Below are 22611 nucleotides of genomic sequence, written 5' to 3'. Positions count from 1 at the left end.
CATCCATGACAGAAGCACAACAAGGCTTAACCATCATGGATAGAAGCACAAGACAAAAGTCAAAGCCATAGGCTAATTAGAAAAAAATGAAGAGGAAAATCACCAAATGATCTTCAAACAGAACTAAAATTCCAAGACAGGTAGGCAACAACATGTAATCCACTAAGAAGAAGAATCTGGCTGCAAGTCTTCAACTCATATATGTCAAGTAGTAACCACAAAACCATAGGCAAACATAAGTGGACAGAGACTAGAAGCTTTTTTTTTTTTGACGATCCAGGACCAAACAACATGAGCCAATGAATCATAAGCATCCAGCAAAGAATCCAACCAAAAGCCAGCAAAAACTGTTATGCAATTTCTCAATAATACTCAATAAATTCTGCATAACACCCAACACCATAGATTGTAAACCAGATAGCCGAACACAAAATGTCTTCATAGAACATGATTGTAGAGGCTTGAATCTTCTAAACAGAAGAGCAGGTAATGAAGCAATCTCTACTCATTCTCATGACAGAATAATATCCAAAACTTGTGGAATATGTAACCACAACTAATATGCCAAAGCTTCAAGAAGCGAACCAACAACATCATTGAACAGGAACTGCAATATACATTTGTGCAGAATAGGCAGAAAAATACCAAGTGAAGAGGTAGGAACACCTATGTTAAAACCCCAAAACCAGTCATCAATACTACACAAAGTGCATCATCTGTGCTGCCATAAAATTCATTCTCTGTGCCTCCATGAACAGAACCAGCAACATCGATCATAGTTACAAAAATCATGACAAGAAAATAAAATTGAACCAGAAGCAACCAATAACCAAATTTCAGGCTTCAGACATCAAACAACTCCCAAATAATTGCTCTAACAGTGAAAACTATTCACAAATGAAGAAGCTACCAAGTTATGAAAAGGCTTAACTGCAGTACACAAACTCTGCAATGTTGCACATCTCCTTGCAAGAGAGTAAATCCAGTAGCTAGCAGTTCCCACACAATTATACCATGATGTATGAGCAACTATACAGAACAAACACCAATAACCATTGTTGGAAAACTGAATGCAACACCAATATAATTTCAATGAGGACTTTCCACAAACACCTGGTGAGCACAATAGTCACATACTGCAATATCAACATAACTCATTTCTGAAAACTGAATACTCAATACGACACAGCAGTAAAACACGACTCCGAGCCGAATCAAAGATTTGAAAAACAAAATCACTAGAGTTTGGAACAAACAAAGAGTTTCGAATTGACTTAAGAAATTGAAGCTATCAAATCGAATCTGGAAAGAAATTGCAATAAGGAATTGTAATCGCAATTGCAAGAACAAAAAACATACTCAACAAGAAGTTCAAAGATTCATTGATTGAAAATTTCGATCAACTGAGATTTTCGAATTGAACATGAAAAGAGAGATGGAAACTGAATCCGTAAATTGAAGAAGGAAAGATCAGTACAATCAGAAGAAGCAGAATTGAACAAGAAAGTAGATTCCAATCAAGAAATCGAATCAGAAAGTGAAAGGAATCAAAATCGAATTGAAAGGAATTTTCTTGGATGAAAGACGAAACTGAAACCCTAGAATTGGGGAAAATTGACACAATCAAGAACGAATAGAATCCAAAACCAAAACGCGAGACTCGAACAAAATTGAAGCAAGAATCGCGACAGGAGACTGATAAGAATGTCATAGTTTCGAGATTCAAACCGAGAAGACGAGATGTGAATTTGATCAGAAAAGAAATTGAAACAAGAAGGGAATCAAGAGAAAAGAAATTGCGAGCATAACTGAATCGCAAACCCTAAGATTTGGGAAAAAACGCAATAACGAGTGATTTCGAGCAAGAAACTCGAATCGAATGTGAAAATCAATCAGAAAATGGATTCTAATCCAGAAAACCGAATTTGTGATTGAAGTAGAATCATGCCAGAACAAAGCTGAAGAAATCGATGAAAATGATCGAGGAAGAAAAGAAAATGAAGGAAAATGAAACAAGAGAAAGAAAGTGAAAGAGAGAAAATTTGGATTTTCTCAAGAAAATGCAGCGGAAAATATCCTTCAAGGTGGATACCAGATTAGCTCTGATACCATGTTAGGAAACATGATATCCAAGAAGGAATGAGAGAAAACTCAAAATTATTTCTATTGATGATAAAAGTGAATATTACAAATGATGAAGTTGTCCCACTAATGGGGTTATTACAAGTATATATACTACTACAACTAGTATCTCTAATACACTTAACACTTCAACGGTAGATAGATATATCACACATTGAGATAATGTAGCAAATTTATTTTCTGCAGAAGAATTTATATATGATTTCAATATTCATCTAAAAGAGTTTTTGTATACTATTCTTTTTGGTCATTATCTCTGTTGTTGATGAGTTTATAAGAAGTCAGGCACTGAGCATGTCCTCATGTGTTTGGTCGTTTGTAAGATAAATAAACAGTGTACAGTATACTACATGGTGGGTAGTGTGTGAAACTGAAAGCAGTTTAATCATGCCAACTAGATTTTGTATAGGTGGTTAATCAGACACAATGATCTTGTTGTTGACTCTCTTTTTAATCATACACAATATTTGAACATTTTTCAACTAAATTTGGCTTTGGAATGTTGATATATAACGATCGGTGGACAATTACATTGTAATGAGTTTAAAGGATGTATACACTTTTCTTTTACTTTTTTATCTTTAATCGGTTGACTATGTTGTTGTGAGGGCACCACCTACAAGACACATGTATGCACTATATACTCAACATGGTAAAGCTCATTTTTATCATTGTAATCATTTGCGTCAATTTGGACACAGCCTTCAAAGTAAATACGATATTGTCTCTGTAATGGCGCACATTTTTTTCATTTTATTAATGATTGTTCATATAAACCCATAATTTTTTTAAACCTCTAATTATGAAGCGACGAGACGTTGGTTATCCAAAGTTTAGTTGGGAGCTGAGTAACATCTGATTAATTAAGGATTGTTTCGGCATTATTCAAACTTAGGTTATTTGAACAATTCGACTTAATTTTTTTTTTTTGAAACTTAGTGTCCGACTCAAGTACACGACTTTAAGTTAATATACAAATACTTGATTAATACACCAACAATTTATAAGGTTATAATTAATGTATAATGAGGTAATTTTCCATTTAATAATATGAATTGGTTCAAGTGGTATTTCTCAATTTGCAAGGAAATTGGTAGATAACCAACAATATGGATTGGTCCATATGGTAAGGGACTTTTACCTCTTAAGCATCTGGTTAGATGTTTGATTCCTGACTCATGCGTATGAAAAAAATCTGATATGGAGGGGAGAACTCACCTTGTGTGCACCACAGATTCTCCGATAGAGACTAGCCACTACTATGCGACAGTGGAACTTCATAGAAATATAATGGTAACCCAAAAAAGAAATCGGACAAATATATCATCTGATTACATATACATGAATTGAGTTTTTAATATTGAAAAGCGATGGACTAACTGTCTTTTTTTCAACCTTCACTCTTTTATCGAATGAATTTTATATTGGTCCCACCATTTTATGTGAAATTCATTTTTTAAATAGTGGAACCTACAAATATTTTACAAAATAAGATAACGTGGGTTGGAAAGAAAGTCATATGCTTTGTTTGGATCACAATAGAAAGAAAAGAAAGCAGGCAAGCATGTTAAGAGGAAATAAAGTGAGTAAAATGTGAGAATTGAGATGATTATTTAGTTGTTCGATAAAATTAAAAGTGGAAGGAAAGAAATAAACATATTTTTTTAGGAGACTAAAATACCCCAACATAAAAATAATATATGTAATTTAAAATTATTATTTTATTAAATTACACAATCATAATATTCAAAGCGAGGAACAATTGCAACCTTTATGTCTAAGAAAATAAGTTGCAGTCTTATCGGTGGTTGAAAGCGAGATACATCACTTTTGATTACCAATGTTAGAGGCTTAATCCTCTTCATTGCTTGCAATATGTTTCCTAGCTTGTTTCTTTTTTGTTTTTCTTGTCTGCGTTGGACTTTGTCTTGTAACTTTGTAACTCTTTTCAAGTTTTTTCTAGCATATATTGTGCTGGAAAACTTCCTCGGATTAGTTAATATATTTTATTTTGACATTTCTAAGAAAAATAATATGAAAAATGAAAAATAATTAACATATCTCCGTCCATAATAACCAAGCCTTTTGTTTATTTCACAAATATTTAGGAAAAAAAACGTATAACTGAAAAAGAGAGAAAAATAGGTGAGTGTCTTATCAAGTATTTGTGCATTCACTATTATCATAAATACAAAATATACTCCCTCCGGTCCTATTTACAAGAGACAATTTACTTTTCAGATACATTAAATAATTTATGTATTTAGTTTAGGTTCTTGACTAGGTACATACATTATTTAATGTATCTAAAAAGTCAACTTTCTCTTGTAAATGAGACCGGAGGAAGTAATATATTGAATTGAAAGAGATGAAAGTAATACTCCCTCCGTTTCAAAATACATGTCCATTTTTTGCAATATGCACTATTCACTGACTTACTTTGACTATATTTTTTAAGTAATCTATAAATACAAATATTAACATGTAAGATGTTGTTTGATTTGTCTCGACAAATATTTTCAAAATATTAAATTTTTATAATTTTTTACTTTAGATAATTAGAGATATTAACAGTTTAAATTGTGCATTGGCATGTGTGAAGTGGTTGACTTGGACATGTATTTTAAAACGGAGGGAGTATTAATTAAAGTTATAATTAGAAAAAAGTAATTAATATTGCATTGAAAAGTAAAACGAGTTACTTATTTTAGGATTTTTTTTTTTTTTTACAAATGACGCAATCATTTTGAAACTGAATGAGTTATACAATGTCTATTTTGTAATTTTCATCAAAATGATGACTCTCCACAACTTTCTGTCCACAATAAGGAAAGACTTTTACCGTGGGTCTCAACTCTCAACCATAAGTATCATTCTATTCCCTCCGGTCACTATTATAGACAAAAATCAACTTTTTAGGTTCATTCATTAAATAATGTATTTGGTCAATAATGTAGACCAAATACATCATTTAATGAATGAACCTAAAAAGTTGATTTTTGCTTATAATAGTGACCGGAGGGAATATGTTCCAAACGAAGGAAGAATAACAAATATTGCCATTTTCTTTTCTTTGTCAAACTTTCCTTCCACTTTTTTGCAAAACAAAAAAGCCATTAGAGTGAGTGATGTTGTCACTCTTCAAGCTATTCTTTGAATCTTGAACATATAAACAAACACTATTATTTCAAAATCCAAAATATATTAGTTAATTTTACCTCATTTAGTCACTCAATTTTTTTATTACCTCATTTAATAATAATGTTCAAACAAATTGCTAAATGATAGAATAATATTTAAAACGACCAACAGGGGATAGGTCTAGCGGAGGGACAAGGGTCTCGCAATATTATGAATCAATGTTTGAATCTCGGTTGATACTTATACCCATATTTAGTGGTTGATACACCTCATATAAAATTTATTCAAGTGGAGGACACATATAAGAAATAAATTAAAAGTAAATAAATGTTGTATCCTAAAACCGTAAAATTAACTATAAAATGTTAAAGTTAATTATGATTTACATTCAAATATGTAAAGAAACATATACTTCAAGTTTTCCCAACAGCTGCAAATAAGAACAAAGCATAACTTCTCCAAATCATCGAAGTAAGCAACATAATAATCAGAAAAAACAGTCATCATCATTGAATTTGTAGAGGGATAGTGACTGTGTCATCCGAATTCTCATCATAGTTTCCAAACACTTTGGTGTGTGCTCAGTGATTAACCCCTCATTGCTCATTCAACAAGGTTGTCCTTATCACTGCAAGTTTATCTTGTATTTCTTCAACACATGATAGGACAGTATCATTCAACTCTAGCTCATAAAATTGTGATTTCATAAACACTTTAATTAATTCCACCCATGCCACGTTAAAATTGTGATAAAGGCACAAATAGTTTTTTTTTTTTTTCATCAACAGAAGAAACATGGACATGCATTTCAGGGCTTTCACTACGGTACATGTTTTTATCTCCCACTTGCTACTTCATTTTCTTGGATTACTTCATTGTAAATTGTTTAGCCCAATGATGCTAAAATTAAGGGTTTTAGAAGTTGTTATTATTATTATTTGTCTGCTATGCAAAAGTAAGGGTAAATTCGACCGATGAATATGTTCCAAATGTCCACCGGGCACCGGTACAAGTAACCGTTTCCTTGAAGTCAGTACTATTACTATCTTGACATGCAAAGGCTTTCTTGGCTTCACATTATACACACACACAGACTTTTCTTTTTGTATGTATGTATAAGTAGCTTTTCAGTTTTCAGTTTTCTACGGCTTTTTGACTTAGAAAAAGGTTGCGTGAGAGAGTGATTGTCGACTGATTGACAATGACGAATTGCACAGAGGAAAACAACTTGAGTTCATCTTCAACAACAACTACTGAGGTGCCAGAAGATTCTTCTGTTTTTGACAATTTCGCTTCAATGAATCTTGAACTTTCGAATATCAATGAAGAAGACATGAGGATTATAAGAAGGATCAGAATTAGAAGTCCATCAAATATTCGCATGACGAATGAGGTTGACGATCACAGTATTTCTGGAGATGAGAAAGGTTTTTTTTTTTATTTGATTTTAATAATCTTTCTTTATGTGTGTGAACCTGTTCTTTATGTATGTTGGTACCTTAGAAATGAAGTTAGGTTCTGTTTGTCAAGTCTTTAAATTAGCTCAGGATGTCTTCCTGAGTATTGATTGAATGGACCCTAAAAGTTTGTTGTTAATTTGGATGAAGGAAAAGGGAGGTTAAAAATTAAACCTTTTCATTGTTATGGAGTTTTTAAAATTAAATGGGATTATCATGAAAACCTTTAAACGAAGTCCTTTACAAATTCTCTCAAAAAAAAAAAAAAAAAAGAAGTCCTTTACAAATGTTAGCTGAAACAAATTTTCCCCTTTTTAGCATCATTTCTTTCTTTCTTTATTTCTTTCTTGTTGGTTTCTGTGATCTTGTGCATATGTATCGGTGTAAGACATTTTTTTTCTTCGGTTTTTTTATTAATTTTGAGACGTAGTTTGTATGTCAAGCAAATTGGAGTTCTTGTTCTAGAAATAACATTCTGATGCTGATCCATTTTGAACCTAACAGATGATACTTCAGTTTCAAATCAAGTTGGTTCGGATGAGGTTAATCTATTGATTGTAAAATGTCCTGTATGTGATTTCGACATTGAAGTTTCAACTGGCGGTGACCGTTCAGTAGATTATGATGCATATAATATGGTATGACCTCCTGAATTTTATAACTTATTATGTTTAGCAGAGCTTATTGCTGAAGTATATCTTTGGGTTTTTGTTAGATTTGGTTTCCTTTTCCGATATTTTTTGATTGAATGATAACTGGACTATTGACATTGTTATAATTTGTAAAAATGAATGTCCTTGCTTAGCTGCTAATGAAATTCAACAGAGAATTTCTGTATCAGCTTGATATAGTGCACTTGTCCTGATCTCAATAAAAAGATGAGCATGAAGCAACCATCTTAGTCAAAAACTAAGGAAAATTGAAACAAGACATTTCTAAACATTTAACATGGGTATTGTACTTGGATATAATTGAAAATTGGTATCTGAATGACTGCTACACTGTTCCTATATCAGATTTGTCCTGTGTGCAATGAAAGCTTAGGGGAGGATGCAATCAGGATGGTGCAGAACTCACAAAAGGTATCTGTAAATTATCTTGTGATTTGTGTGCTTTAATTGTAAAATAGCTCAGTTTCAGCGTAGAAGTATTTGATTCTTATCTAACCCAATTCAATATGCTGATATATCGATGTACGATGTATGCTTTCTACATAGGGGATTTGGAACCCTCTGAAAAAAAACGGCGTCTTACATGTTCACTGGGCATTGCATGACATGAAAGATGCTTCCTGGGAAAACGGCAAACATGAACCAATGCCTGATTCGATTTCGCCAGCGTTTAGGGACAATGTGTATCTTGAAAGCTTGAATGATATTCTTTCAGATGAAGAAGATACCATCAGCAATGCCTCAGATGTTTTCGTTGCAAACGACACATCCATTGCAAAAAGGTATGGTCCTTTGTGGTATATATATTGTAATAGTGGTATGCTGGTATGAAGAAAAAGAACAAAGTTGGGGAACTCATAAATATAAATTAAACTCATTAAAGGAACATGATTAAAAATTAAATATTTTTTCCTTTGCAGTATTTGCAAATCTCTTGTTCTTAGATATGTTATAAATATAAACTAAACTTATAAGTGAATTCTTCTATCTGAATTTAACATCATTGTTCGCTTCATTAAATAAAAATTGCTTCATGTGGTAAGGAAAATTATGCAGCTGATGATGTTAGCAACTTACTATAGATTTCCAAAAAATCTGCTTTTCGAATTTTCATTTATCTAATATTCTTTCCGTTTTAAGGTTACATTGAAAGATACGAGAGATGTGTGTATGTGTGATATCATACCCTCAATATCCCAAATTTTTTTTCCAAAATTATATCTTAAATTCGATTAAGGGAGTCACATAATGCATGCCAATACACACATGTACTGATACTCACTTTAATAGCCTGTTTTTGTTGACTTAAGATACAATTCTGATGGTTTCTCTAAATCTCTCGTATATTAGTATATTGACAATCTAAAGGATCATGTAGCAAGAGGTTTACTCATTGCTTTATCATTATTTTCTTTCCGTGGCACTCCCTTCTCTGGAAAGAATTACTTGACTTTATTTAATATCTATGGTTCACAATCACATTCTCTTGAGAAGTATATCTATACTCTTCGTCTCTTAGAACATGTTTATTTAATTACTTGTAAAACGTGTAGCAATATCAGAATTCTAACGCGGTAACTGTAATACATTCCAAACATTCTCTATTAAATATTTGTTGTATTGATTTTGAGTACTTTATACACATTAATAAGGTATGCTGTTTTTCAAATTAGTTATTGAAATAAGGTTTAGGAAACGTATCTTCCCATATACAGCCAACGCTGAAATTTTGATGATGGTTTCATGTTTGCAGCATTGGAACAGATGCAACGGATACTAGCGATGAATTGGATGTCCAAGAGAGACGTAACAGGGCTGCTTTTTCTCAGGAATTGCTAATGTCAACTTTATTCTTAGAATAATAGAATAGACAGGCATGAATTGGATAGTTTCAATGATGCTTGTAAAAAGAGGCATTGCGTTTTCTTCTGTTGCCATACCAACAGAAAAATATTAACTTGGTTATATTTCTGTTCATATAAACGTGGTGAAGACATGATATTACAAGCTTATTCACTTTTGAGGGACTAAATGACTTCTTCTTCATGTGTGAGATACTAAAATGAGCTTTTTCAGATTTTATGCAGGGCTAAATGAGATATTTCCTATTTGTTCATTCTTGCATAACAAGTATTTGTTCATTCTAGCTTGCACTATCCTAGTGGGATTATTTATATTGGACTTAAACTTTAAACCAATTTAATCGATCATGTAGCAAGATATTTTACTCAGTAGTTTGGCATTATTGTCTTTCTGCATATGAAAACCTGTATTCCTAACCTTAAATTTTGTTCATTCGAGGTCGCCATATAGATTTAGTTAAGATATCAGTTAACCAGTTAACTGATCATTTGAGATCACAAACAAGGTTTTAATAAAGTGGCAATCAACTTCTATGAAGAGGTTTTGATCTATGTTCCTTAATAGCATCATTGACACTCCAACTTTCAATTTCACCTTGTGATTTCAAATTTCCGAAGTAGTAATTGTGTTGAAAAATTCGAGAGTTTGTGCATCATCGACTGCGTCACCATCTAAGTTGGTTGGATTTGGAATGTCATAGCACAAATATGTCTTATCTTAACGTGGAAGTAAATCCTACATACAATCGTTGATCTTGTCAAAATTCAATTTTTCAGATATCAATTTGTTTTGTATATTAAGATTTAAGATGCGTCTGGTCGAGGCATTGTAGGATAATAAGATAAACTCTTGCCACAACTCTGTAACAACATCACAATATCTGCTAGAAAGGGTCTCTATTTATAAATAAATTATGGTAATTGTTTTCTCCCTCTTCCATTTGAGTTTCAACCATGGCTTTTCTTAGCCCTATGCTTTCTCACTTTCTGCTTTTCCCTGCAACAGGGAAAACAAAACAAATCAAAACCCTTTTGCCTAATGATGCCAAAAACTTGTGTTGTATTATTTGTCTACTAGTCAAATTTGCACAAAATTTAGTGTAAATTTGACTAGTGAATGTCTTCCAAGTTTTCTTCATCCTGGAGGTTTTAGTTCTATAAAAGTAAGTACCTATCTCTACCTCGTAACCCAGCAAACCAAAATAAACTTTTCAGTTTTTTACGCCATGTAGTCTGAGAAAAAGTTACGTTGCGTGAGAGAGTGATTGTCGAGTGATTGACAATAACGACTTGTACATAAGAAAAACACAATATTTTTGCAAGTGATATGAGCTCAAATTGTGATTCAAGCCCAAGATTGTGAATGGAATTTGCCCAAATGATGATCAAAGCCCAATATTGTGATTGGTAAAGCCAAGACACGTGTCCATGGTGCATGTAAGACAAGTTGCATTTTCATGTATGCAAAGGGGTTAAATGGATAGTTGCATGCGTTGACAAGTGACATGTTGACATGTTGCACACTTGGTGTTTTGCATGAAAGACAAGTGGCTTGTTGCATGTAAGGAACCAAGGTTTACCTCTTCTATAAATACCAAGTTCATTTCCACTATTTCATTCATCCTATCAAGCAGTAACACAACACCAACAATTAGAACTTGTTGAGAGTGAGAGAAAATATAGAGAGGAAATATACAGTAAGGTTTTTCCTAGTGTTGAGAGTGAGAGAAAATATAAAGAGGAAATATATGTTTTCTATCTTGTGCACAAAAGAATATAGAGAGCAAAAGGGGTTAAACTCCAACAAAAAAAAACACCTAGAAGCCTCTAGTGAAAGAAACACAAGAACTACCAGCCATCAAAGCTAAAGAAATAAAACTAGGAGCAAAATTAAAAATAAGGATTGTGCAGAATTCAAGCTTCCCAATCTTGCAAAAGGTATCTGTAACTTATCTTGCAATATCTATGTAAATTATTTGTATCAGTAGATCAATTTTCAGTGTACTATTTGATTCTTATCTAACTCAATTCAATATGTTGATAAAACAATGCATAATTTCTACATAGCAGATTTGGATCCCACGGAAAAACGGCATCTCGAATGTTGATTGGGCATTACATGACAAGAAAGACGCATCTTGAGGAAACAACAAACATGAACCAATCTTTGATTCAATTTTTCACCATTTAGGGACAATTCGTATCTTCCAAGCACCAATGATTTTGTTTCACATGAAGAAAATACCATAAGCAATGTTTGTATGCTCCTTTCTTCCATCTAAATGTTTTTGTTTTTCATATTACTTAGTTTTTATTGATTGTATGCTCATATGCAGTTCATGTACAAATTGATTTCACTTTTAGATGTTGGTTTTTGATAATTTCATTTAATATTTCTTGTTTGATCTGTTTACGTTGGATATGTTTCTGGTGTTTGATTTTTGTTAATGGATTATGAACCATATAGTAATTTAGTCTGTTGTGTTGTGTGTGTGTGTGCAGCTTTCAATATGGTTAGGAAGAAGAGAACTGATGAACCTGGTGGTGCCAAAAGATCTGATGATCAGCAGAACAGTCCACCACCTCAACAATAAACTGAAGTATATAGGGGTGTTGGACATCAAGAAGGGGAAAAAGATGGTTATGGTGGTTGGGAGTTGAGAAAATGAATTTGCCTTGGATCCTATTCAAATCCAGACACTTCTGGTGGGAAGATGAACTTGTCTCAGAATGGGGAGCAGGTGGAGGAGACACGAAAACTGGTTAGGGTGCAGATGGAACTTAGGTTGCTTGATGCAGCTCAGGTGGTGGTTACCTCGGCAGGCCTCCATATGAAGGAACTACGTCTTGGCCACCTCCAACACCAATATGGTGCAGGTGCTGGCGGTTGCCATGCTGTAGTTTCTTCATATGGCGGCAGACTGATGTAAACAGCACCGAGCTGCATCAAGCAACCTAAGTTCCATCTTCAGCCTATTAAGTTCTCGTGTCATCTCCACCTCTCCCCAATCTGAGGCAAGTATTTTCCCAGCCACCAGAGGTGTCTGAAGTTGAACAGGATCTAGGACAAATGACATTTCATTCTTAAGAGACGCATGCCTCCTCTCCACAAAGTAAATCATCACTGAGGTTTTCCCTTCCTTGGAAAGGGGAGCTATGGCAAGAAGTGTGCTGTTATGGTAAACCAATTTTTTTTCTTCTGAGTTACCTTTAAAAAACCCTTCATCAGTATGATGTAAGTTCCACTTTCAATGATTTGTATAATTACTTACTGTTTATCCTTTTAATTATACTAATTGCTAGTATTTCTGCTCTTGGTTGTGTAGGTAACAATTACTCCATAAGCAACTTCTAGAGGCGTGAATTGTGTTGTTATGGAGCAGCTTGTGAGGCTGTATCATGATTCATACTTGGGAAAGAGACTTCCCAATTATAGTAAAATGCCATGTATTTTATTTTAACATTGAAGTTTCCGTGCTCCGGGACCGCTCAGAAGATTAAGACCTCCTGAATTTTGTAATTTATGCTTAGCAGAACTTATCACTGAAGTATTTTTTTAGTTTTTGCTAGGTTTTGTTTCATTTTCCTACATTTTTTGATTGATTGATAACCGGTATGTTATTGTTATAATTTATAACATTGAATTTACTTGCTTATCTCCTAATGAAATTGATTGATTGAAATTATGGTTTTTGATTGATAACATTCTGTTTCATTTTCCTACATTTTTTAGTTTTTGATTGATTGAAGTATTTGTTGAATGAATTTTGAGTTCTTTATACAAATTATTAAGGTATGGTTTAGTTTTCGTCAAAATATCGCGGATGGTTTTCTGTTTGCAGCTTCAAGAAAGATGCATAAGAAACTGGCAATGAACAAGATGTTCAAGATTGAGATTTAGTGAAAAAACAGAATGTGTATGCATTTTCATGAGGGGCTGCTTTGCCAAGGAAGAATGTGATGCGATGGCTTCTATGCGACTTGCATGATGCATTTTGTTGCTTTGTCTAAATTCTTTCATGTTTACTGTATTGAGTTTTATGTAAAAAGTGTATTTTTTAGGCGTGATCTTCGGTTATTAAGTAGAACTCAATACTATCTAAACTTAGATATACTTTTTCTTTTGTGGCATTTGATTAAGCATTCTCTTATGAGCTTTAAGCAAGTTCTCCAAGCAAGTCTCTGTAAGCATGAATATTTTATTTGAGAACCTAAAGGTAGAAATTGTAATTTAATGATTTTATTTAAGGCCGGCTTTGGGTTCGATGGTTCAGTGTATTTTATTTGATAACTAACACCATGCACTAATATTTTACTAACTTGGTAATTATAAAACTTAATACTTCTTTTTTTAGGGGAAAATTTAATACTTCTAACACCTTAGTCAAAAGTATATATAAATATGAAATGGTGAAATCAATTAAGAGTTCAATCGAATTTTGACCGATATCATTTTTTTTCTTTATGTATAGTAAAAAGTATAATACCGCTGTTTTTTTCTCGATCAATATCTTTAGAAATATTTTTATATAAAAAAATTAACAAGCAATATTTTATATAAATTAACACTCTTTAATTTTTCTTTATCTAGAAGTAAAAAGTATATTATCACTATTTTTTTCCCAACCATTATTTCTTGAGAAATATTTTTCTATAAATTAACACTCTTTTATTTATCTTTTCACTTTTTTGATTCTTGTTTATTTATTAATTTATGATTTTGTTGGGTTAGCTTTATGTCCATATATTTTTTTCCCTTTATTTGTACCTGTTTTTTGACTTAAAAAAGAGTCATACGAAGAATAAAATATTAACTAAAGTTAAAAAAACATGATTATAAGATTTGCACGTAATAAATGAAAATGTATGTAGTTATCAACATCTTCAAATTTGTATAAATAAGTTTACATCACTAGTCTAGCATATCATAACAAGTTAATAGCATCTTTGTTTTTTTATTTGATTTTAATAATATGTGTGTATGAAAAAAATGTGTTCTTTTGCTTAACATTAGGAAAAAATTGATACCTTATAAATTAAAGCAGATTAATAAGTGTTGTTTGATCTATGATTTTTTGTGTATCTCTGAACTTAAGATTGGTTGAGTTGTCTTCTGTTTGATCTATGATTTTTTGTATTATTTTTTGGTACCTTATAAATTAAACAAGATTAATAAGTGCTGTTTGATCTATGATTTTTTGTGTATCTCTTAACTTTCAATTATTTTTTGTTGCTTGTTGGTATTTTGTGAGCTTGTGCATCTGTATCAGTGTAAGACATACATGCATAAATAGAGTTGACTTATTATTTGTAATGCTCTTTTATTTTGAGATGTACTTTGTTTAACATGCAAAATGGAGTTCTTTTGCTAGAAATAACTTGCTGATGCTGATCTATTTTGAACCTAACAGGAGGCAATTCAGTCTTCAATCCTATATTGATCTTGATGGTGATTCTTCATCTGCTACAAAATGCCCCACATTCAATTTTTTAATTGAAGTTTCTGCACGACGTGAACGTTCGGAAGATCAGACATACGACTCATATACTATGGTATGACCTCCTGGATTTTATAATTTATGTTCAAAAAAACTTATTGATGAAGTGTTTTCCGTTTTGTTTAGATTTGGTTTGATAGATTTGATAACTGGACTAATTAATGACTTGTTTTTTTTTAAATTGATGTCTTTGCTTAGCTTCTAATGAAATCGAACCAAAAATACATATAGCAGCTTGATATAGTGCACTGTCTTGATCTTAAAAACTAAGGGAAAAAATGAAATAAAAGATTTCTAAACATTTTACACAGGTATAGTACTTAGATATAATTGAAATTTGATATTTGAATGATTGCTTGAACGTCCCTATATCAGATATGTCCTGTTAGCCATGAAAATTTAGGGGAGGAGGCAATCAGGGTGCTGTAGAGTTCAAGATTTCCAAGCACGCAAAAGGTATCTTGTGATTTATGTTTTAATTGTAAAATAGCTCAGCTCCCGGGAGGAGTATTTGATTCTTATGTAACTTAATTCATTATGTTAATATGATGATGTGTACTTTCTACATAGCGAATTGGAACCCGTGGAAGAACAGTGTCTTCATTGTTGATTGGGCATTGCATGATAAGGTACATGCTTCCCGGGGAAACAACAAATGAACCAACTTCAGATTCACTTTTGTCTCCATCTCGGCACAATGTAAATGGTCCAAGCTACAATGAGATTTTCTCAGATGAAGATACCATCAGTAATGCCTCAGATGATACCGTTGCAAAATGCATTTCCATTGAAAAAAAGGTATAATCCTGTTCTTGGATATGTTATAAATATCAACTATACTCATGAGGGAAAATGTCTATCTGAATTTAATATCGTTGTTATTCATTGTTCTCTAAATTTAAGAAAAATATTGTTTCTTGTGGTTTGAAAAATTATGTACTTAATGGTGTTACCAAAGATTTCCAAAATATTGTACTTTATATTACATTTCTCAATTATTTGAGGATCTACATGATATCACAGAGAGTTTACTCAGTGGGAAATTATCAATAGTGTCTAAATTCTATTTATTATAACATTACATATAAGAAACAAGACGATTATGTTCCCGATCTTCGGTTTTTTATTTCTCTAATATTCTTTCCGTTTTAAGGTTACTTTGAAAGATACAAGAGGTTTGTGTAGATGATAATATGATATCATTATGCGGTTCTCTCTAATTAGTTGTTCCAAAATTATATCTTAAATTTGATTAAGGGAGCCACTTAAATAGCTTGTATATATTGACTTGAGATACAACTCAGATTGTTCCTCTAAATCTTGTGATATAAGTCTAGCTTTTAATTATCCTACTATTGTTATAATTACTATATTGATTGATAATTTAAAGGGTAATGTAGAAAGAATTTTACTCAGTATCAGTATTGTCTTTCTGAATTTGAAATCTTTCATTCCAAACTTTGAATTTTATAAGAAACTGATGGGATTTTATTTTTTCCAAATTTAATTTGTAAGAATAAAATTATTTTTTGTAAGTGTGAGACGAATGCAAAGAATAATCAAAAGAATAAGAAGATGGAGTGATGGTGGGTGGTAAATGGTGAAAATGACCAATGATGACAACAACAATCATTTTTACTCTGGTAATTGTTTTTCTTTCAATTTGAGTTTGAACCATGACTTTTCTTATCCCACTGCTTTTTCAGTTTCTGATTTTCCCCGCAAGAAACATAATGCTTTTGCCTAAAGATGCCAAAATTTTTGGTTAATTCATTGAAAATTGTTTAGCCTAATGTTGCCAAAATTCAGTGTCAATGACGTAATTGTGTTATTTGTCTGCTACTCCATATTTGACCAAAAATTTAGTGAAAATTGTTCAAGTTCCAAGTGTTCTTCACGCCTTGTTGCATAAGAAAAAGGTTGATTGTGAGTTCATAAGAATTTCAGACTGCACAAAAGAAAATGTGAGCTATTCTTCAACAATGGAACTTGAACTTTCTGATGTAAATGAAGGCATAAGGCGAAAGGTATATGTAACTTATCTTGTGATTTAATTGTAACATAGCTCGTTTCCAACGTAGTCTTTGATTCTTATCTAACTCAATTCATTATGTTGATAAAATGTATACTCTCTACATAGCAGATCTGCAGAAAAACGGCGTCTCAAATGTTGATAGGGCATTACATGAAAAAAATGATGCTTCCTGGGAAAACAACAAACAAGAACCAATGTCTTATTCAATTTTTTCACCATTTAGGGACAAGAAATATGCTTTCTTAGACGTTGATGTTGCAAATGACATTTCCATTGCAAAAAGGTATGATTTTTTTCTCCATCTACATGTCGTAATGGTTGTATGCTGGTATAAAGAACTGAGTTGAGGAACTCACATGTATTATTTATATACTCTCTCATATCCAGTTCATGTGCAAATTGATTTCACTTTTGGATGTTGATTTTTGATATTTTATTTTCATAGGTGTTGTTTGATCTGTTTACATTGGCTATGTAACCGGTGTATGATTTTTGTTAATGGATTATGAACCATATAGTAATTTAGCATGTTGTGTTGTGCACCTTTCAATATGGTTTGGAAGAAATCTGATGGTCATTGTAGAGGAGTCCACCGCCTCAACAAGTTGAAGAAAACTGATGATTGTCTTTTTTTAGGGAGAAAAGGTTTGCCATAACAACACACTTCTTGTCGTAGCTCCCTTTTCCAGGGATAAGGGGAAACCTTAGTGATGATTTACTTTGTGGAGGAAGGGCATGATTCCCCTAAGAATGAACTTGCCTCAGATTGGAAGAGGAGAGCTGATGGACCTGGTGGTGCCAAAAGATCTGATGGTCAACAGAAGAATCCACCACCTAAACAGTAAGTTGAAGTATATATCAAGAAGGGGGAGGACCTCAAAGAGGTCAAGGCTGGGCTCCGCAAGTTGGAAGCGGAAATAATGGCGATGAATGTGATGGTTTTGGTGGTGGTGGACATGGTGATTGGAAGATGAACTTGCCTCAGATACTGTTCAACTTCAGACACTTCTGATGGCTAGGAAGATGAGTTTTCCTCGGATTGGGGAGCAGGAGACACCAAAACTTGATAGGGTGCAGATGGAACTGAGGTAACTTGGTGCAGCTCAGGTGCTGGTTACCTCGGTGGGCCGCCATATGAAGGATCTATGTCTTGGTCATTGCCACCACCGTAGAAACCTCTGCCACCTTCATATCCACGGCCTTGTTGCTGAGAAGGCCCTCCTCAGCCCCAACAACAGTATGGTGCATACTGCTCTCGGGGTTGAGGAGGGTCTTCTCAGCAAGGAGACCGTGGATATAGTGGTGGCTGAGGTGGATACGATGGTGGTGCAGGTGCTGCCAGTGGCCATGACATAGTTCATTAATATGGCAGCCCCCCGAGGTAACCAGCACCCGAGCTGCACCAAGCTACCTCAGTTCCATCTGCACCCTATCAAGTTTTGGTGTCTCCTCCACCTTCTCTCCAATCTTAGGCAAGCTCGTCTTCCCATTCAACAAAAGTGTCTGAAGTTTAACAAGATCTGAGGAAAGTTAATCTTCCAACCACAATGTCCACCACCACCAAAACCATCACATCCACCACCATAGTTTCCGCGTCCACCCTGCGAAGCCCAGTCTCGACCTCCTTGAGGTCCTCCCCCTCCTTGATGTCCATCACCCCCATATACTTCAACTTACTGTTTAGGTGGTGGATTCTTCTGCTGACAATTAGATATTTTGGCACCACGGGTCCATCAGCTCTCCTCTTCCAATCTGAGGCAAGTTCATTCGTAGGGAACTCATGCCCTTCCTCCACAAAGTAAACCATCACTAAGGTTTCCCCTTATCCCTGGAGCTACGACAAGAAGTGTGTTGTTATGTCAACTTTATTTTTAGAATAATAGAATAGATAGGTATACATTTGCAAGGAACTGCAATTTATTAATTATATCTTCAGATAGTTTTGATGATGCTTGTAAAAAGAGGCATTGCGTTTTGTTTTCTGTTGCAATACCAACAGAAAATTCCTCACTTTTGAGGTATTAAATAACTTTTTCTTCATGTGTGACTAAAATGAGATATTTCCTATTTAGTACACTTTTGAGGTACTAAATAACTTTTTCTTCATGTGTGACCAACAGAAAATAACTTTTTCAGATTTTATGCAGGACTAAAATGAGATATTTCCTATTTGCTCATTCTCGTTAGTTTATTTTTTCAAAATTATATCTTAACTTTGATTAAGGGAGTCATATAAACTATTAGCTGATTTGATTCCACTCAATTTATTATCAAATACCTTGTTCTACCATAAACTTGACTATAAATCAATATTTTTTTTTCTTTTTCTTTTGATGCGATAAATCAATATTCTTGTGAAAGCAAACAATTTAAAAGCACTTTTTAAAGGTTATAACAAAGCCAATTTTTGACTTGTAAGCATATATATATATATATATATATATATATATATATATATATATATTATCCCCATAAGGAAATTGATCTCCTACTGTTTAGTTGATTCACCCACTTCTTGTTTAGTCCGAAGTGAAATTGAACACCAGGAACAAATGAGGCGATTCATTTTTTTTTTCTTCCAGTTCTCTATTTTATTTAGGCATCGCAAATCAACCAATTTTTAGAAAGAATGATTTGGTAAGAGTCACCCTTACTTATTCTGATTAGCGTCTTTTATAGTCAAAACCTCAAATCAAAAACATTTGAGCAGACTCACATCAAATGAAAAAAATTAAACAACAAATATTTTTTCTTTGAAGAAAAAACAAAAATAACTTAATCACATCAATCAACATTATTTAATTTTATTCTCTTTAATTATTCTCTTTAACACTGAATCTTCAAGAAAAACACTGAAACTAACTATATTGATTTATTTGTAGTTCTCTTTAATTGTTGTTTTGTAAAAAAGAAATGGTTTATTTGCATTTACTTGTTGGCCAAGTTGAGTTTATGCATATGGATGTCACCTACAATTTTAGACAGTTGCCAATTATCTTGAAGGAGAAAATTTCAAAAACTCCTAATTTATACTATGTTTTTATATCAAATTGATATTTGTTGAGTATAGATTATCGACCGGTCAAAAAAAGGTACATATTATCTATTACAGATTCCTTGTACTGTAAGGAACACACGAGGTACTTCCATGCCGAATTTTATAGAGTTCCTGTTCCCTAGAGAAATATTCAACTGAAAGATTGTTATTTTTTGTTTCGAAAAAACTAGAAGAGTTAAAGGTGAATCAACTTGAATTTGAAATTTTTTATTTGAAATCTGAATCAACTTCAACCCCTGGAGTTGAAATAATTATTTAGCTTGTAAATTTAAAGGTGTTTACAAATAAACTAAGTGAGAGAGCTTCTGAATAAAATTGAAGTCTAGTTGCTTAGTTTACAAATAAACTAGATAAATTTTTGAATTTGATATTCAGATGGTAATATTTCTCCATTTCTCATGAAAAGTGTCATATATTTACAACTTCACAAGTAAAAAAAATGCTTATTTGAAAAATGTCTCAACTAATCTAGCGTATATCAGTATGCTACAGTGTAAGATTCATAGCCCATTCAAACAAGAGGTTATATGTTGGAAGACATCTTCGGAGCAAGGAATGGTGAGGCCACCCATTGGATGATCATATCCGAACTCTTCCTCAGCTTGATTCAACAAGTCTTGAAATGAAGGTTGGTTCAAGTATGAGACAGGAACTACTAACCGTGCCAGTTTCTCTCCAACATACACGGCAACATAGCCCTTTCTCACTTCTACAGATTTTGATGTTGCTTGTCTAGCTGTGACCGATCCTCTTAGAATAGAGTTTAAACGGAAACCCATTTTTTTTCTTATTGTTTGAGAGAAGAACAGAGAAAAAATCTCAAATGTAAGAAGGATGTGACTAAATATAATTGATGATGCAATGAGTTGTTCTGTTTGTGAAGGAGAAAAGAAGTGAATTTATAGTTTTTGAAGATATCTCAAAACCCAATTCCAAGAGAAACTATTATTGAAGGGGTGGAAGGATAGAGAGCATAGGGATAAGTTAGCATGTGGTTTTGTCTTAGAGTGTACCCTACCTTCTTAAACAATGTCCAATACAAAGCTTCCACTTGCTACCAAATGAGATGTGCTCAAGTGCAACCTCAAATTTCTTCATGATTTAATTGGTGTCCTTCATAATTTTGTAAACATGCTTAGGACATGTTTTCGTCATTATGATAATGCTGATGTCCAGCTGGTAAGTGGCTAGAAGGCCACGGATAACAATAGATCAACAGAAACCATTCTATATGCAGCTTCTGTTCAAGAATTATGCATTATCTATCTACTACAACAGTACTTGAAGATTATCCATTCATCTAGAGACAACACCATGTGATCTTGCATATGCTCTGTCTGGCCATGACTAAATTCTCATGGCCCTCCTTCATTGATCATTGTAGTTGCCGACTGTTTGTTCCATATCCTTTCATCTATATATATTCATGGCTGCAAAAGCATTTAGCACAAACAAAAAATCATTCACATCCCACGGCATTTGAAATTCAGAAACTTGAGTCTTCTATATACAACTCTTTCTTTTTTAGACCAATCCAGTCTTTTTAACACATACAACAATGGGTTTCCGTTTACCTAGTATCATCAGAAGGGCATCATCTTCAAAAGCTGTGGACGTTCCAAAGGGATATCTAGCAGTGTACATAGGAGAGAAAATGAAGCGGTTTGTGATCCCAATATCATACTTGAACCAAACCTCATTCCAAGAATTGTTGAGCCAAGCTGAGGAACAATTTGAATACGACCATCCAATGGGTGGTCTCACCATTCCTTGCAGAGAAGACGTTTTCTTAGATATCACTTCTCGCTTGAATTGAATCAGCTCTCTGAAGATATCAAAAGACTGACATAGATATTTGACCAATTTTTGTAGAACTTTAGTTTCCTACCTTCAAAAGATTTTTAATTTTGTTGTTACTTGGATGTAAAATGTTCATCTGAATGAGAAATTTATAAACACTATTTTCATATTTATCTAATTCTTCTCCTTAAATATTAACATGAAAATTGATTGCTAAATGTTCAGTTCAGAATCTCTATCTGATCATAAAATGAAAAATTCATTTACTTCAAACATAAAATCGACTTCCCCTGTTGCCAAAAATAAATAGAATGTTAAAAGTAATTTTAATGATTTAGTGATCATAAATGAAGTGTATATTGCGGAAAAAAAAATTCAGATAAAAACACAGTCCAATTATATTGATTTATTTGTGGTCTTTTTTGTCTTTAGAGTCACTCATCCTGTTATTGCTTTGAAAAAATCAATGGTTTATTTGCATTTACTCATGGGCCAAGTTGAGCTTATACTTGGATGTCACCGACAATATCAGACAGTTACAAACCGTTTTGATTATCTAGTTTTTCTAGTTCTTTTGAAGGGGAAAATTACCAAAACTCCTATCTCATACTTTGATTTTATCTCAAATTGATATCTGTTAAGTATATACTACCGACCAGTCAACAGAAAAAAGGTACATGTTATCGATTACCGATTCCTTAATACTATAAGGAATACACGAGAAATTTCCATGCTGATAAATATTCAACTGAAACTAAAAGCTTAAGATTTTCTGTTTTGAGAAAAGTTGAAGAGTGAAAGACTAAAGAACCTTAAGATCTAGCAGGCCAGTTTGAAAATTGAATCAACTTCTAACTATAGGAGTTGAAATAATTGGTTATCTTATAAGTTGAGAAAAATGTTTATAAGTTTAATGGTATTTACCAATAAATTAAGTGAGAGAGCTT

At 33.0% G+C, this 22611-nt stretch overlaps 3 protein-coding genes and 1 long non-coding RNA gene across 4 annotated transcripts; 3 read left to right on the top strand and 1 right to left on the bottom strand.

Moving 5' to 3' along the window:
- The first annotated feature begins 6484 nt into the window (after positions 1-6484).
- On the top strand, positions 6485-7961 carry LOC146940297 (uncharacterized). The gene is made up of 3 exons (XM_085753974.1): positions 6485-6710; positions 7245-7378; positions 7757-7961. The coding sequence occupies exons 1-3, from the start codon at positions 6485-6487 to the stop codon at positions 7856-7858; spliced, it is 462 nt and encodes a 153-aa protein (XP_085610100.1). The 3' UTR covers positions 7859-7961.
- Positions 7962-16716: 8755 nt separating this feature from the next.
- On the top strand, positions 16717-18594 carry LOC146940296 (uncharacterized). The gene is made up of 3 exons (XR_015031962.1): positions 16717-16798; positions 16915-17089; positions 17252-18594. It is a non-coding gene; the product is annotated as an uncharacterized LOC146940296 (long non-coding RNA).
- A 1625-nt stretch (positions 18595-20219) lies between these two features.
- LOC146940295 (auxin-induced protein 6B-like) lies at positions 20220-20845 on the bottom strand. Its single transcript, XM_085753969.1, has one exon. The coding sequence runs from the start codon at positions 20641-20643 to the stop codon at positions 20365-20367; it is 279 nt and encodes a 92-aa protein (XP_085610095.1). The 5' UTR covers positions 20644-20845; the 3' UTR covers positions 20220-20364.
- Positions 20846-21001: 156 nt separating this feature from the next.
- LOC146940294 (auxin-induced protein 15A-like) lies at positions 21002-21837 on the top strand. The gene has a single exon (XM_085753972.1). The coding sequence runs from the start codon at positions 21423-21425 to the stop codon at positions 21678-21680; it is 258 nt and encodes an 85-aa protein (XP_085610098.1). The 5' UTR covers positions 21002-21422; the 3' UTR covers positions 21681-21837.
- Positions 21838-22611: the final 774 nt, after the last annotated feature.

Source organism: Medicago sativa, chromosome 3 (genome assembly GCF_051527215.1).
Source record: "Medicago sativa cultivar Bolivia chromosome 3, Bolivia_mono, whole genome shotgun sequence".
NCBI lineage: Eukaryota > Viridiplantae > Streptophyta > Magnoliopsida > Fabales > Fabaceae > Medicago > Medicago sativa.
This window is presented reverse-complemented; position numbering and strand designations above follow the sequence as displayed.

Coding starts and splice junctions, on each gene's coding strand:
- LOC146940297 (XM_085753974.1), top strand. CDS start 6,485: ATGACGAATTGCACAGAGGAAAACAACTTGAGTTCATCTTCAACAACA. Junction 6,711..7,244: donor TATTTCTGGAGATGAGAAAG/GTTTTTTTTTTT, acceptor TGAACCTAACAG/ATGATACTTCAGTTTCAAAT. Junction 7,379..7,756: donor ATTATGATGCATATAATATG/GTATGACCTCCT, acceptor TTCCTATATCAG/ATTTGTCCTGTGTGCAATGA.
- LOC146940295 (XM_085753969.1), bottom strand. CDS start 20,643: ATGGGTTTCCGTTTAAACTCTATTCTAAGAGGATCGGTCACAGCTAGA.
- LOC146940294 (XM_085753972.1), top strand. CDS start 21,423: ATGGGTTTCCGTTTACCTAGTATCATCAGAAGGGCATCATCTTCAAAA.